The 17,615-nt window shown below is 37.8% G+C and overlaps 1 protein-coding gene across 1 annotated transcript; it reads right to left on the bottom strand.

The window, feature by feature from the left end:
• Nucleotides 1-56: 56 nt before the first annotated feature.
• Nucleotides 57-17,185, bottom strand: LOC121427639 (membrane-associated transporter protein-like). Its single transcript, XM_041624145.1, has 7 exons — nt 17,143-17,185; nt 13,012-13,785; nt 12,387-12,548; nt 10,668-11,624; nt 9,020-9,130; nt 2,401-2,609; nt 57-292 (listed from the first exon to the last, which is right to left on the bottom strand). Exons 2-7 carry the CDS (start codon nt 13,751-13,753, stop codon nt 71-73), a joined length of 2,403 nt encoding a protein of 800 aa, XP_041480079.1. The 5' UTR covers nt 13,754-13,785; nt 17,143-17,185; the 3' UTR covers nt 57-70.
• Between the last annotated feature and the right edge of the window lie 430 nt (nt 17,186-17,615).

Genomic DNA, 17,615 nt, shown 5'->3' with positions numbered 1-17,615 from the left:
GTGACCAGGCCTTTACATGCAGTACATCACTGTATTCTGCATCTTTTTGCCTGTGATCTGTAATTTCAAATCAGACATCTTTCAGCTCGTACGTCACCAAGAATGCAGCGCAAAGCGACGCCAGGAACGACATGATGGCGGCAGACACAACGATGGAGATGTGAGATCCAGTTAGCTGGATCAGAGGACCCAACGCAGCGGAAACTATGATCTGTGATAGGAACACCTGGATGTCGATACAAGCCATGTCTGTACCAAGTCCCCGAGGGAGCCCTCCTGGTGGGTTCTTGAACTGGAAGGAGAGGAGGGGGGGGGAAGAGTATGAAAATAAGTTTCAGTTCATAGCATAATCAGATTTAGGCTACACATTACAGTGATATGTGCATAGTTTTTAATGGTAAATTAAAAAGCATTTGAAAGCTCATCACACAGAGTGTGGAACTGGGAGGGATTTGACCATGTTATGTAATAATGGCCTATCTGCTAATAACAACAATATGCAACATTTATATATCAATTAATACAAATGTTTCTTATGCATAGTATACTATTAGCCCGGCTTTAGCACGGGTACCTGATAAGGGGCATTCAGCAGTCAAGGAATTCCTAGGTACCGGGTATCCATTTACTACACCTGGGTGAAGAGTGGCAAGTGTTGATAAATGCCTTGGATTTGAACCCAAAACCTTGTGGTTCAAAGTCCGGAGACTTATCCACTGAGCAACAACACCCATGTGATGTCACTTGAAGTTGCCTTGTGGAATATGTAACTAATACTTTTCCTGGCCTGACAGTTGAGGATAAGCAGGCCTGGCCAAAGAATTTCTTGCCAGTAAATCTATACCCCTTTCATAAACCCATCCTCAAATTATCCATCTAAGAGTAATGCGGATAATTCAATAAAAATTGCATTCACAAACTCCACAAATAATTCGCACTATTTTTTACGAGCGCCCGACCTGAAAAAGGTGGATAATTGTCATGGCAACTGCACACGCCCCCTCCGATAGGGTTGCGTTGCAAAAGGGTGACCTTGTGACCGCACTATGGCAATTATCCGCATTACTTTGGAAATGCGTTCATAAATTCAAAATCTGGTCCCGATGCTGCTATTATGCGGATAATTGCAGCATCGAAATAATGCGGATAACTCTTGTCCTCCTCCGATTTTACGACCAAAATATGCACCTATTATCCGCATAATTGGGTTTATGAAAGGGGTACTAGTTTGCTTCCTCCAAAGAAATCTCTATTACAGGTATTTTCAGTGCTTGTCACAAAGTCTGGGGGTCAGCAAAATGATCCCAAAGGACCCATGAAAACTGATACCTATATATTTGCTTTGCGTTTGTCAATACAAATATCATTTGCAACAGGGCTATAAAGAGAATCATGCAGATGCAGCTTCAATTGCTCAATAGTCACCTTATTTACGGTACAAATATTTTAATATATACTTTGGAGTAGAAGGCTATAGATCAGTGGCATACCTAGGATTTTCCACAGGGGGGGGGCAAATTCTTCTGACAAGCAAAAATAAAAAGGTCTTCAACCACCAATAAAGGGATTCCCTTAGGGATTCCCTTCCAGAAAAAAAAATGACAAGCAAAAAAAAAGTCTTCAAGTTCAAAGTCTGAGCAGGCAAGGGATCAGTTTTGACTTGTCAGGGGGGCAGGGATACGTCCCTTCCGTGGGTTGTTGTGACTCGTCGGGGAGGGGGGGGGGGGGTCTGCCCCCCCTGTTGGTACGCTAGTGCTATAGATTATTCAATTCACAAATGATTCCCTAAATTGTCCTGGTTTTGATAAAATGCAGCAGATTATTAGTTACATGTACGTGTACCATGGCAACCATTCAAAGGCTAAAGGTTCTTTAGGAGTTACATGTATCACACTTGCACTGACTAGGCACTGACAACAAAATTCATGACTATAGACTACATGTATAGACCCCCCCCCTCCCCCTTCACTCAAGAACTAGTAAACCACTTCTAAGATATAAAATGAAAAAAATGAAATTAATGGATAACAAAACAAATACAATAAACTAACTAACCAATAAATCAATCATTGGGAAAAATATATTTACTAGATGAATACTGTACATCACTAATGTAAAAATAAATAATAATAATGGTACATTTATATACCCAGGGTAGCCACTTCAAATCCAAAAACAGAGGGCCGTTTCTTGAAAGTTGTCAGCACTGACAAGTTGTCTTTCTCCGACAGTTACCATAGTAACAGTCAGAGACCAGTGCCTTTCAGCTAATCAAAACCAAGGATTTCACTGAAATTGTCATCGCTGACAATTTAGTCAGTGCTGACAACTTTCATGAAACATCCACCTGTTCTTCCATCGGACCCTGCTACATTATCAAATAAAATGCACTGACATTACCTTTTCACTTTTGTGATAGATGCCCAGTACATTGTAGGGTATTGTCATTTGAATAACAATGGCAATACCTTGTCCAGAGCATAGGAATAGGATGGCATGGGGATGGTTGGTAAACAGGGCCATAGCACCGCATGATACAGCCAAGATGAAGTGACCAGTCACGAAGATGAACTTCTGACTGAAATAGCGTTGTATGGTAGTCATTACCACTGAAAGAAAGTAAGCAGAAAGGGAGGAAGGAATTGGAAAGAAAACATGATAATCATTTTGCGAATCCATTTAACCTGTAGTTAAATCATTTACTAGTAATCAATGAAATATTTCTTTTCACTAATTTGAATAAGCTTGTCCATTTGCAAAAAGAAAACTTCTTTAAAAAACAATACATGTTTAAGATAGACCAAACCTTATGTTTCAATAATTTGTTTCCTATGAAACTTTTGAAGATTTATAATCATCAAATCAAAATCCTGTCAATCCAAACATTCAGGTAATCATGCACGCGCTCATAAATATATTCATATTTAAATGAAATGACAGATATTAAGACAAGCATTTTTTGAGGCAGTTGGTTTGTATGAACAGGTGCATGCTCAAATTTATCAAAAATCATTTTCATAAAAAGTGAAAATGTGTAGGTTACTTCATAAAATACATGTATATATTTCAACTGCAGTTTGAAGAAAAATTCCTGCCTCAAAGTGTTTGCTGGATTAACTTTCTGCATATTTACAATTATGAGGCCACATAGGACAACCACAGGTATCAACAATAGATTTCATTTGCAGCATGGTTGCTTGCATTCATTGTCAACTACACAATGGTATTTATTTTGTACATTTATAAAGCATAGCACACACAAGGATTGAAAGGAGGATTTTTAGATCAAAGTTCCATTTGATATGGTCACGAACGAACATCAACTCTGCAAAGATGAAAACAATACCTCAACGAAGGCTGTCTCTGCATGATTTCTTGATCATTTTGTTTTCTATTTTGGGTTTTTTTTCAGTGTGGGCACTTATGCATGAATGACACTTTATGTAAACACAATATTTATCTTGCAGACCTGTCTTACATATACATGTACCTTACAATATGATTCCAGTTTTGTAACTGAGCTACATATGTATGAAGAGGTCATTATGGAGATGGATATTTTCAGTTACATCATGGACCTATTACGAAATAGGTCCATGGTTACATCCGGGGGGGGCACTTACGTTGACGAGTGGATACCATGCGCTACCCAAAAAACACGTAAAAAGGATGTCTTTTTCACGATAGGACACGAACATAACGTGATAAGGGTGTCAAAAACACAAAATTAATGAAAAAGGGGTATCTACTTCACTCGGAAAATCACGTGTTTAGGGTCGAATTTGCGGGGATGATAAAACAAAATTAAAATGTTTCATAAAGGATGTCCCTTTTTGCCCCACCCCTTTGTGTTTAGAGTCCGATTTGCACGAGGTGTAGAAGGTGGGGTCGTAAACCAAATAAGGTAAAGCTGACGAAGGACCCGTAACAATAAAACATTCCTCTACTTGTTTAGGGGTTAATTTTAAGGAATAAGTTTGCCAAGAACGATTTTGTTTCCAATACTTGCTAAGGGTAGGGTTTCACATGCCAATACTTGCTTAGGGGTGCATTTTCAGAATATAGAAATTACGTGTTTAGGGTGCTTTTCGAGACCCTATGGTCGCGCATGGTATCCACTTGTGAATGGAAGTGGCCCCCCCGGGGGTTAGTACATGTAATCCATTTACTGAAAGCTTCATGATGCCACCTGTTGGGATTAGAATTCTGGGAGGATTTGTAGGTGAAGTCATACATGTAATAACATGCACAATTAGGGCTGAGTCATTAAAAAGATAAAAATTATGATTAAAGGGATGGTCCGGGCTGAAAATATTTATATCTTAATAGATTAGAATTCACTGAGCAAAATGCCGAAAATTTCATCAAAATCAAAAATAAAATAAAGTTATTGAAGTTTAAAGTTAAGCAATATTTTGTGAAAACAGTCGTCATGAATATTCATCAGGTGGGCTGATGATGTCACATCCCCATTTTTCGTTTTCTTATTTTATTACAAAAAATATTTTTGTCATTATTTCATACCTGTGTGAATATTATATCTCCCTTATAATGAAATAAGTTGCAGTGCTCAATAAATATCCAATTCACTAAATCAATTGTCAATCCAATTTTTCTAGTTGTTGGAGAAAAAAAATTGAATAAACCTTATTTCATATAATAAAATACAAAAGAACAAGTGGGGATGTGATATCATCAGCCCACCTAATAAATATTCATGATGACTGTTTTCATAAAATATTGCTAAACTTTAAAATTCAATAACTATGTAATTTGTTATACGATTTTGATGAAGTCATTTTGCTCAGTGAATTCTACTCTATTTATTAAGCTATAAATACTTTCAGCTTGGACCATCCCTTTAAACAGGCAGTTTTATTTAAACTTTGTGCGAGAGGAAAAAAAATTAAAAGAAATCATTGAAAACCCCCTTAAAATACATGTATGAAATGATTCTTCTTTTTGTCTCTTATAATATATCTAAGAATCATTTTGTTCACAACATTATCACTGATCTTTTTGAATTCATTTTTGCACACCTTCACCAATTCTTCATTACTTTAAAAGAAATAACACTATGGACTGGTGTTGGGGGCAGTGCTTTTGATGTGATTCCATGTTTTCCTAAACGTGCTTATTATTTTATGTAATTTTTTTTCATTCGGTTACTTTAACAGTTTGGGTGGCCCTTTCAGGACCACCATTTTTCCCAAGAAAGATACATGGTGTACCGTGAAACCTGCACTACACACCCGGAGGGGGTGGGGCACTAACATTGACAAGTTGATACCAGCATGCTCAACCAAAAAACATGTAAAATCTATTTCGCTAGGAAACTTATGTGTTTAGGGTAGAATTTGCGGGGATAATAAAACAAAATTAAAATGTTTTATAAAGGATGTCCTGTTTGCCCAACACTTTGTGTTTAGAGTCCGATTTGCGCGAGGTTTAGAAGGTGGGGTCGTACTAAACCAAATTAGGTAAAGCCGACGACCGTAACAATAAAACATTCCTGTATTTGTTTAGGGGTTCATTTCAGGGAATATTTGCCAAGAGTATCGTTTTGTTTCGAATACTTGTTAAGGGGAGGGTTTCACACGCCAATACTTGTTAAGGGGTGCATTTCCAGAACATTGAAATTACGTGTTTAGGGTGCTTTGTTATACCCCATGGTCGCGCATGGTATCCACTTGTGAATGGAAGTGGCCCCCCCCGGGCTACACATGTATTTAATAGTGCTTTGTGTCAAATCATATATGGGGAGAGGGTTAATTAAATATGTCGCTTGCAAGTAATGCAAGCTACTTTGAATGTGCAACAGATTCCCTTGCTGTAAGGATCACATTACATGTACTTTGTAAGCAACAGGACTGAATGACCTACCCTTGGAAGTAGATCAGGGTCTTTCATTATCTTCATGTGCATACATGTACACTCCATTGCACATTCATGTCAGGGGCCGCGGAACCGGGGGGGGGGGAGCTTAAGCCCCCCACTTTTAAAACTGTTCCGCGGCCCCTGCAAGTAAATGTGTTCTTTTTTTTTATAAAGATGACCTCGAAGAAAGTTGAGACAGAAAATCTACACACTCAGACATTTTATGAACCTGTCTGTCTGCAAAAAATTTGTGATTAGTGTCTAAACAAAGACAGGAAAATCTTCTTAAATGCCCCAGTAAAAAAAACAACACAATGGTTTCAATATAAAGTTCAGCAAGGTTTGCTTTATAAACACAGATAAGGCCATTGACTTTTTGTTTAAGCACACATTATATTTTTAGCTCAGTTGGTAGAGCATCCGTCTCACAACCGGGAGTTCGGGAGTTCAAACCCCGGCCGGGTCAGACCAAAGACGTAAAAGATGGGAGTTGCTGCTGACCTATTTGGTGTTCAATGATTAAAGGGATAAAGCTAAAGTTTCCTTTTTCATTTCACTTTTTAATCACACTAAGAGGTAACTTGGAAAGTGAATATCATTGCCACAATATCTATGCAACATGTCCTATACTAGTAGTATATTACAAGTATCTTTGCAAAGTCTGTATTTTAAAGATAAAATGAGGGTATAATTTATATTTCCATGGAGATCTACATTCTACCCTCATTTTTTGTTCTTTTCAAAATTTTCAAAATTGATGCATGAGAAGTCCTGCAATCCCATGGTGCTTTGTAACCACTCGTTTGTTTTAAATCAATACATGTGCATGTCCATCTTCTCGGATTCACCTCCTGTTTACTTCGTATGTCACACAGAAAATACAAACAGGCCAAAAATTTTTCATAATTTCATTCATCTGTAATAAAGACAGTTCCCCATCATCTAGTACATGTAAGTATACTAGAAGTTTTGCCTTTTTGAAATATTATACATGTAGACTGATTTACTGTTATGTTAAATCGCTTTAGTCGTCTTCTACCTGGACTTTGCACTATACATGTACATGCAAGCAAGACTGCTTAGAATTTGTTTTCCTGCCCTTTTTAAGGTCGACTTGTTTATCAAATTCATACACACAAAAAAACTCTTCCTGCAACTTGTTTGCTTTACCCAATATGGCTGTTTCTCAAAATATAATGCAAGTTTTATACAATGTAATAAAACTACACATGTGTAAGCTTCTAGAATTTGAATGGAATCCAATATTAACCACCTAATATTTGTGTCTACATGCATGTGCTTGAATGAAAAATATGTGCCAAATATTTCTTGTCAAAATGTGTAATTGCTGAGAAATGGATTAAATATAATAACACTAGATAGCAAACAGGTTTATTGTCTTTTCCGATCAATGATACATTATACCACTAATACCAGCCTTTCTGTGTCAGTAGCCTTCAGTATGATCATTTTCATAAAATGTTTTCATAAAATTAGGCTCATGCTAATAAATGCTGAACTAGATCTAAATCTAAGATAATAATGGGAAAAAGTAACCTTCATTTTATGGGTTTCCATAACATATTTGTTTTAAATACAGGTACATATGTGTAAGTGGCTTTAAACCCAGACCATTTCTTTTTACAAGTCAGAGTGCATTCATTTCAAAATGACAACAAAAGTTTGAAATGTAGATTGAACAGTCTTAATAGTGTGATATTCAGACAGTTCTAGTTGTACGTGTACATGTATTGAGCGAATACCATAATTTACATATTGTTCCCATGACACAGTGACAGTCCTATTATTCCATAGGAATCTTTTTAAAAATGCTGAGGTTAAACTATATGTACTCGAAATAAATATTTTCAAGTCTTGCATCTTTAGAAAGTGATTTTAGAAAGCACATTGGAAGAAAGAAAGAAAGTAGAAAAATTGAAAGGTAGATAAAAGAATCAAAGAAAGAAAGAATGATGGAACAGAAAGAAAGAAAAAAAAAGAAAGAAATAAAGAAAGAAAGAAATAAAGAAAGAAAAAAAAGAAAGAAAGAATGAATTAAAGAAAAAAAGAAATGAGAAAAAGGAAGAAAATCATGGAGTTACGATATCACGACTGATGACATCGAATATGTTTTTTCTTGCTGCATGCAACTTTTTTTTCCTACACCAACATTTCCTTTCATTCAAATCAGATTTGAATTGTCTTTGTAAAAGGATGTTGGTGACGTTAATGATTATCACCAATTTTCAATAAATCACCCTGAATAACAGCATGCTTTGAAAGGCATTGTTAAGAAATTTGTAATAGCTTTACTGGGTTTTCAAAACATCCTGTGAATAAATGAGAGACAATCACTCCAACGTGTGTCAGGAAACACGTTTTTAAATAACTTCCTATATAACTTCCTTTTGTTAATGCTAATCACTGTACAATTACTCTTCATACACACACACACACACATAATGGGGTTTCCAAAACAATCTGTCCCTCTTTGAAACAGGCAGAAAACTGTATAATTTGAAGTCCGTAAACATTTCCCTCACAAGAATGTTGACAGTGGAGCACAAAATCATTGTTAAATGCCATTTGAATGTTAGGGTGTAGCAAATCACGATATGAGTTTCCATTAAAGAGGTAACAAACAATGAAGAATATCCAACATGTACATGTAACATTAGGCCTAACCCTTTCCTGTCTGAAGTCGGCAATCATCATCGACACTTTTTCCAATTCTGGTTGACTCTCCACTAAAACAATTGTTAAAAAAGTGACAACAGCTGCATACATTTTTGCTAGTATTAGCTTATCCTATACCCTGATGTTGTAACACATGTACAGACATTCATTTCTCTGCTTTTTTAATTGCTGTTTGTATTTCATCATTTTTCATTGTTTTATCGTTGGGAACTTCATCTCTGAAAACGATCCAGTCACCATGTTTTCATAATGAACAGAGCTAAGAGTGGAGTGAGTTTAACAAATTCTGTTTAGAATAAATATTTCTGAACTGTATGACTCTTGTTTCTATGAATGTTTTGGGGTAAGTAATTTTCACTTGAAATCATACAATCACTCAGATGACCCAAAATGAAGGTATTAGAAGATTCCCTGCCTCTAAAGCATGTTCCCTAGAGATACTTACACCCAAGAGCAAAGGAAACAAAGGAGTAGACACATAGTCCCCAACTGCCCATCTTAACTCCCTCCTCATACAGACGATACTCTTCTGTACCAGGCTCCGCACTGGGGTCACCTGTTCAAAGAAAGGAACAAAAGCTATTAAATCATGCAATGTTGACCAGGGGCCCGTCTTACAAAGAGTTACAATTGATCCGATCAATCGTATCTCTATGGAAATCCATTAGTGTCATAATTTTTTCTACAGGAAATTTGCAAAATGTCCTTTGAAAACAAAGGTGAACACACCAAATTGTAAAGAAAATAATTATTTATGTAATTTACATCATATCTATAAAACATTTTGAACATTCATGCATGTTAGATGTTGACGTTGCTGGCTGTCCATAGTTGTGATTGATCAGATCAATCGCAACGCTTTGTAAGACGGGCCCCTGAATTCTCACAAGATTGGAAGAAATATTATATATACTAAAGCAGACACATATAAATTACACTGTATACCCTACTCTTTGGGCACATTCCGGAACATTGTCAAAATAGGAATTCTAATGTGCAGAGGTGCCTCATGAATAAGCGTCATGTAAAGATTTCATTTATCAATTTAGCACCAAACTCAGTTTTTTGCATTTTTTTTTTATATCTAATGACTATTGTTATTGATTACTGTCATACTTTGTATGTTTGAATATGGATTTGGTAATAATCTCTGTTCAGAACTTCAGAATACTGGTTCATTACATTAAAGCATGGTTGGAATGAAATGGTGCTGCTTCATATACCAAACAACATTTATCTACAATTGTACATGCACCTAAAAAATGGGAAAAGCACAGACATTTATTCTACAAACTCACAATGCTCTTGACTTCATATACAAGAGCCAGGTACATATATCTCCACATGATTACTTTATATTGTGCATGGATTTATGCCCTCATGATGAAAACCTCTATTTGAGAACACTACCCCAGTTTTTCTCATTCAATTCCCTTCTCCAAGTACGACGAACCCTACTGCCCCAAGCAAGCAATGTAAGTATCAAAACACCTGTTTCTTGACCTTGGTCCGAAGATAACACAACAGCCCTAGCGCCGTCCCGGCTAAGCATGCTGCCATTTTTTATTCACATACTTTCCTTATCGCGGTCGATTTTCTTCGTTTGAAATTGAAAATTGACTATTAACATTGAATTTCTGAATACAATATGCCTTTGAAAACGCGATTAAATATCAAATACAATAATTTCATTCCGAAGGTCATACTACAGGCAGAGAGGTCTTACGTAATAGCACAGCTGTTATTTATCATTTCGTCCCTGGCTCAACGCCCATAATCTGGCCTGTGGAGGTGAAATTGAGATAGCGAGGATTACCTGGCCAAGTGGGGTTGATCAGGCGGGTGTTTCATAAAGCTGTTCGTTAGTTAAGAGCGACTGGTGATCCTGTCTTGCGGTAAATGGTACACCATTGGCAATGATCACCAGTCGTTCTTAAAGTCGCTCTTAGCTTACGAACAGCTTTATGAAACGGCCCCTAGGGCTTGGAAATTATTTCAAACACAAATTGGGGTCTAATACCGCAGTTTGCAATCTGAACTGCGGTCTTTCTCCAAACGGGGGTTTGACGTAATGCTATTTTCTAACTTCTTACCGTGGTATACAGCTTGAGCCACAAAGTCAGTGAAGAAACAGATCAATATGATGATGCTGGCCCATCCCAAGAAATTCACCAAACTCAAATACCTCAACTCCTTGGGCATGTGGATTGTTGACCGAAGCAACTGCAGAATGGATACTGGTTCACCCTTATTATCATCATCGTCATCACTTTCACCCCCCTCTTCATCATCACCACAGTTGATCTCAACAGAAGGGTTGGATATGCAGATAGCTAGAGATTGGCTGCTGTCGTTGCACTGGTGCATGGTTGCGTCATGATTGAACGACCCCGCTGGCATTTTGGCTTGGGAATTCAAGAAGTCCTTGGTATCGTCACTTGGGTTGATCTTCAAAATACAGTTGCTTCCAGCCAGCGAGCCTGCTTCGGATTTCTTTGACGGTGACTTGGCTTTCTTCTTTGGAACAAAGCTCCTGTTACTTCCTCCTCCATTATTTGCAGGTTTTCCATCGGATGATCTACACTGCCCTTTGGAAATTCTATGCTTCTTGAGCTTTGCATAGGTTTTGTTATGTTTATGGGGTCGTTCCTCATCACAATGTGGACTGCCCTCATCAATTTCATCACACGACAAGGAAGTTCTTTCGCTACTTTCAAGAGAAATATCCTCTGTTGGCCTTTTCCTGTAGAACCACTTGATAAAACACCAAAATTTAAGCACTTTGCCCTGGTTGGTGTCCAGCGATTTGTCACTAGTTCCATCACTTTCTTCATCACTGCATGGGATGTACTTTGTTTCTGACTCACTCCTTGATGAAAATCTCCTCAAGGGAACCTCTGGAACGCTTGTCAGAGTAAGGATGAAGGAGATGAGAAGCATGGTGATATTCAAAAGAAAAATCACTCGGAGCTGACTCCCAAGGGCCTGTCCAAAGACTGTCTGTTCCCAGTCAATGGCAATACAGATGTAGCCCAGACCTCCACCAATACCTGATAAAATATCAATAAAATTGGTTAAACACAATATTAATATAAAATGGAAGCGAATCCTCTTCAAAATTACTGAATTAACATCAACCATGTGATAATCACCCTGATGACATGCCCCTGTTAAATAATGTGTGCACATTATATTTGAATGGACAACTTTTAAAATGTATGGCTGCAACAAACACCACATACATGTAAACCATTCTATTCTGTCCTACATGTGGGTGGGCTTTGGCAAAACTCTGAGATGTCATACACAGTATACCTACATAAATGTATTTACTCTGCTTTACATCAACAGAGCCTTGGTAAAAAAAAAAAAGATGTCGCCTGGACCTGCAACAATGATTATCTGAGAATTAATAGCATTACATCCTAGTACTGGCCCCATACATGTATATAAATGACCAGGAAATGTCCATGACATGTCATAGAATTTTACATCTTCATGACTCAGGCAATTATTACATGCTGTCCCATCAGATATTCTCTGGCCTGGTTTGGGAACTTGAAGGTCAGTTAAGTCAGTGAAAGTTATGTTACATACGACACATTGGATTGAATAATTAAGGATTTTCTTCGTAAAGCCTGATTCTACTCTTGGTGATTAACAACAACTGTTACTGCGAGAACATTCTATAATAATGTCAGATGCCGATTGTGGGGAATCATCTTATAGGGTGTCTCAGGAAAACAGCAGATTGCTGACAGAACCACCCTGATGAATTAAAACAAATAACATTAATGAATATTAACAGTTACCTCCGAGAGTACTCCGCATGCCAAGAGCACGCTTAAGGTCATCAAGATTGCATGTATCCATCAGGTATGCCTTGAAAGGTGAGCCACAGGCATCGGCGCTGAAGTCCGTCAATGCTACCCCAATTACTGTTATTGCAATACCCCACATTGTAGCAGTATTTGCTGTAAGATTCAAAGAGGGATGAAATACATAACAGATAGATAATGCAATAAATAGACAAGTAAACTGGACGAGCACTCTCTCGATTAATATCGATCTGTTCCCAATACCCTGCCTGAATTGATCGCTGTAGTCTTACTCTTAGCCAGGGAAATAATGGAACTTGGAAAAGTATTTTTGGTTTTTAAAGTATATCTGTAGATGTACCTGTCATGTTGGCATTTTTCTACAATCACAATATATAGTGAAGAATCTGCATTTTGTTTTATCTCTAAACAATCATAGACATGAGAATATTAGCAACTTTTGTATTAAACATGATGTATTACTCGATTGACAAAAGACAGAAAAAACATTAGGAACAGAACACAGTGTTAAAGTACTCAAAGGCAGAGCACCAGACTTAAACTAGAGATGTGCCTCTTTCAACAGCCAATTAGAAATCTGAGGATACCAAGTTCTTACCATCATCTTTACTGATCAGGACACCAAGATCGGCACTGTTCAAATACAGCGCCGTCCCTATCATAACACAGATCCCTAGAGACAGAATGAAAGGTCTTCTTTGACCCATTGGACTATAACACCGGTCACTAGCCGACCCAATAAGAGGAGCCAGAATGAGACCCAGGACGGGTGCAAGAATCCAAGCAAGTCCATAAAGATGATCTGGTAGACCCAACTGAAGTAGAATAGGCGTAACCAAGGCACCTTCTGTAGAGTAGCAGAAATCAAGACCAAACTGGACAGATGACTGCTGCAGGAGCTGGTACCACTTCCGCTTTGGTTTCGAGGTTAATTTGGATTCTTCTGGTTGAGTTCTTGTGGTGCATGGTGGTCTTACCAGCCTGTGGCTAGCTATACTTAATGTGCTTCCAAGGTCTGCATGGGTCTTGGGAACTTGAAGGAACTTGTTACGCAGTGGGAAGTGAGTTTTAACATCAGGTAATGCTCCCATAGAACTTGCCATAGCAGGGCTGCTTCGCATCACACTTCCATCACAGAGGGACACCGTCTCAACCGACTCATCACTTTCAGTGCTCACAGAAATCAGAGGGAATGATGATCGTCTTCTTGTTGATTTTGATTGCAGGGTCTTGGCAAAGACCTCTTCATCAGATTTAGTTCTTAAATCATCTTTAATGGACTCTTTAGATGTTCTTCTAGAATCCATGGAGGGACTGTCTATACTTTCTGATTCTTCCATTTTGATCTCCTTTCAACTTTACAGACAATACACTGTAATGGCAAATGAGAAAAAAATACAGAAATATTAATCGTTAAAAACACTGCACGGTGCTGTCTACTTTCCTTGCACAAATAATCTTCTAAATTTAAAAATCATATCATTCACTTTAAAGGTCAAGTCCACCTCAGAAAAATGTTGATTTGAATCAATAGAGAAAAATCAGACAAGCACATTGCTGAAAATTTCATCAAAATCGGATGTAAAATAAGAAAGTTATGACATTTTAAAGTTTCGCTTATTTTTAACAAAATAGTTATATGAACGAGCCAGTTACATCCAAATGAGAGAGTCGATGATGTCATTCACTCTCTATTTCTTTTGTTTTTTATTGTTTGAATTATACAATATTTCAATTTTTGCGAATTTGATGATTCGGACCTCCTCGCCTGAAGCACACAATGTTAAAATAATGGAATTCCACCTGTTGAGGGAGGAATGAAACTTCATTTCACATGACAATGATGAGAAAATCAAAGTATTTCATATTTCAAATAATAAAATACAAAAGAAATAGTGAGTGAGTGATGTCATCAGTTCCCTAATTTGCATACCGACCAAGATGTGCATATAACTGTTTTGTGAAATGAAGCGAAACTTTAAAATGTCATAACTTTCTTATTTTACATCCAATTTTGATGAAATTTTCAGTGTTGTGCTTGTTGAATTTTTCTCATTTCATTCAAATCAAGTTTTTGTTGGGGTGGACTTGTCCTTTAATAATGATGATTTCTCAAGTCTGATAATATAGCTGCATACATTGGGCCATGTTTGTGGCTACATGTACAACATCATATCAATTTTGTTTTACTTCTTTTACTTCATGATTTTTCTAAGAGGTCTAAATATGACTATACAAGAGTGTAGGCATATGACAGTCCCAGACCTTTTCAATATTTGCTGTTAGGCAAGTTGTAGTCTGAGCGAGGTAGTGGAGCTGGCCTGGCCACCTGAACCACTGTGATTGCACACACTGTGTATTGAATGTGGAGGCATCATAGCTGGCTGGATTTCAGGCGGACTTCCAAACCACATTTTGCTTCGGCATCCGACGTAATTCACTCAAAATTAGCTCAAATTTGTTGATAATTCAAAGATTTTGACAGCTCATTTCAAATTTCGCTACGAATCTGACAGTGTAAGAAAATCAAGCATTTGTCCCAGAAAAAGAAAAAATAAGCCAAACATTGCCATCCTTATTTTGCCACACATGGAGATGTATCTGAGAACAAGGTTATATCATAAGCTTGTTCACTGAATGAGTGGCATGCACCTGTAATCCAAGCTGTGGGGAAGTTACAAATTTGTTGCAGAGGTTCGAGCCCTGGTCACGTCTTTCGGATGGTGACTTAAACTTAAAGGTCGATCCCAGACGTACATAATCATACACATCTGACAAAACTAAAATACATGTACACGCACACACACGGTTGCACACTGACACTGCAGTGAACAAATGGATTACTGCAGTAGCCTGGAGGCGTCTGGGGAGTAAAAGTCATCTACTCTACGTATGGTTACTCCCCACTGACGCCTGGGATCCCAAGCTATATTCACCCATGTACGGGTACAAAACCTGAAACTATCACCCCCGAGATTTCTTCTACTTTCCCTCTAAAAGATCTAGCCCTAAAACATGTACTTGGGGTTCAACTTCATTTCCAACATTTCTGTGATATTGATTTCATTTTTAAAGAAGAATTCATTAAAACAAGAAATTTGTTATGAAAAGATGGGAAGAGCTTACGGCTGTGTTTATGTCGCCATCTTGATTTCTTTGTCTTCCGCTTGGCGACAGCACGCGAGATTTGCTCCGCTCAGTGAGAGTCATATACTATACGTATGGTCACTCCCCACTGACGCCTGGGATCCCAGCATGTAAATCGCGCGATTTGCGTGCTGTCGCCAAGCGGAAGACAAAGAAATCAAGATGTCGACGTAAAGACGGCCGTAAGCTCTTCCCATCTTTTCATAACAAATTTCTCGATTTTTAAAATGAATTCTCCTTTAAAAATATGATCAATATCGCAGAAATGTTGGAAATGAAGTTGGACCCCATGTACATGTTTAGGGCTAGATCTTAGAAGGAAAGTAGAATTCTTGGGGGCGAAAGTTTCTGGTTTTGTACCCGTACGTGGGGAAATATAGGTAGGGATCCCAGGCGTCAGTGGGGAGTGACCATATATGGTACATGACTCTCACTGCCCAGACACCTCCAGGCTAAGTTAGACGAAACTAAGCCCGAAGCAATTAAAGCAGGGCAGGGAGCAAATCACCCATGGTTTCAAATCATCTCGCATGTGAAGGATTCATATGCACCTGGTGCACGCGAATCTTTTTACTGAAATAACTATGACTTTACATCATAGCTAAGAATTATAATTGTGCTTTGACACTTACCGAACCATTTGGATCGTTTGTTGACTTCTCTTTGCTGTTTTTTTAAATAAAATAATAGCATTTTTCGTGATCTTCACGTAGATACCTCCTGCTCAGCGTGGATATCAATTTTTGCCTAAAGAGGACGCGCGATATTATTCACAAGGCGGTTTGTTTACGGTTTTGCAACTTGTACTGCTAGCTGCATTCTAGGCGATCAGCATTATTTTCTTGGTCGTTCAATCCACTTTCATCATCATCTTGTCAAAAGATGGCATACTTTACCAATAAGTATATACCGGTACATGTAACATGAGATGCAACCTGTTGATTTTTGGTACAATTTCCTATTATGCGCTGACGACTTAAATCGAGAATGTTCGATAGGAAAAATTGCTTTTCGATTGTTGTTTGCGTACTTTCCACCGCAAAGGATAACTAAGGATGGATCGAACGGAGATTCCTGGTTGAGACTTGGAGGTAAGCGATAAAAACACTTTTAATAAATTTTATTAATAATTTCCAATTCCTTTTTAAAACGAACTTAAATAATTCAATAAAGATTATAGTGGAGAAATACTGAAAGGTTTGGCGTGTTTTATTCCCTTACATTCGTGTGATGAATGAAAACGTCAAAGTCCACTCTGAAATCAAATGCGTTGTGCAAGGTTAGTATTAGGCTTACTAACCTCGCACCTGGTTGTGTGAGTGGGAGCAAATATATGTCGCGTTACCGACCACAGCTCAGCAGCCACACGCACTAGGCCGGGCTGGCAAGCCGCACTGACCACTGTATGTAATGTAAGGATGTAAACAAAAGAAACAAACACAATTTAAATTGTTTCTCTTTAGCTAAAGCAATCGTTTCCAAATACACCAAACTTATACAAGCGCTCTTGAACATTACAAACAACCATCCATACATTAATCACAATTTTCAACGATAAAATATGCTTTGAAATCAAAATTACCGAGTGTAAACGAGATTGCGTCGAACATTCTGTCTGGTCCGATCAATTCGAGAGATGTCAACACATCGAAACCAACGAACGTAGAGGGCAGCAACACACAAGCGTGTTGCTCTAAGGAAGGTCAACTCGATACGCGCATGCAACTGAGCTGCGCGCATATTTTATTGTTCATGACAACGAAATCAAATGCCGATCCAATACAACAACAAATTAGTAGTGATCAAGAAACGAATATGAAAGAATATGACTACAACGATATCAAAGATAACATTAAAAAATATGTTGAGGGATATACATAAATATGAAAACATACTTTGATATTTAAAACTTTACAAATGCAAGTTTCAGGAAACTAAAATAATTACCAAATCGGTGATTGTTGTTATCAGCGATTTCACCAGACGGCTGAATTAGGTGATTTGCGCCGAGACGATTTTGTGACCACTCGCAAAGCATTTCGGGATTGAATATGT

Source organism: Lytechinus variegatus, chromosome 14, assembly GCF_018143015.1.
Source record: "Lytechinus variegatus isolate NC3 chromosome 14, Lvar_3.0, whole genome shotgun sequence".
Taxonomy (NCBI): Eukaryota; Metazoa; Echinodermata; class Echinoidea; order Temnopleuroida; family Toxopneustidae; genus Lytechinus; species Lytechinus variegatus.
Note: the sequence above shows the minus strand (reverse complement) of the source record. Positions and strands in the feature narration are given on the sequence as shown.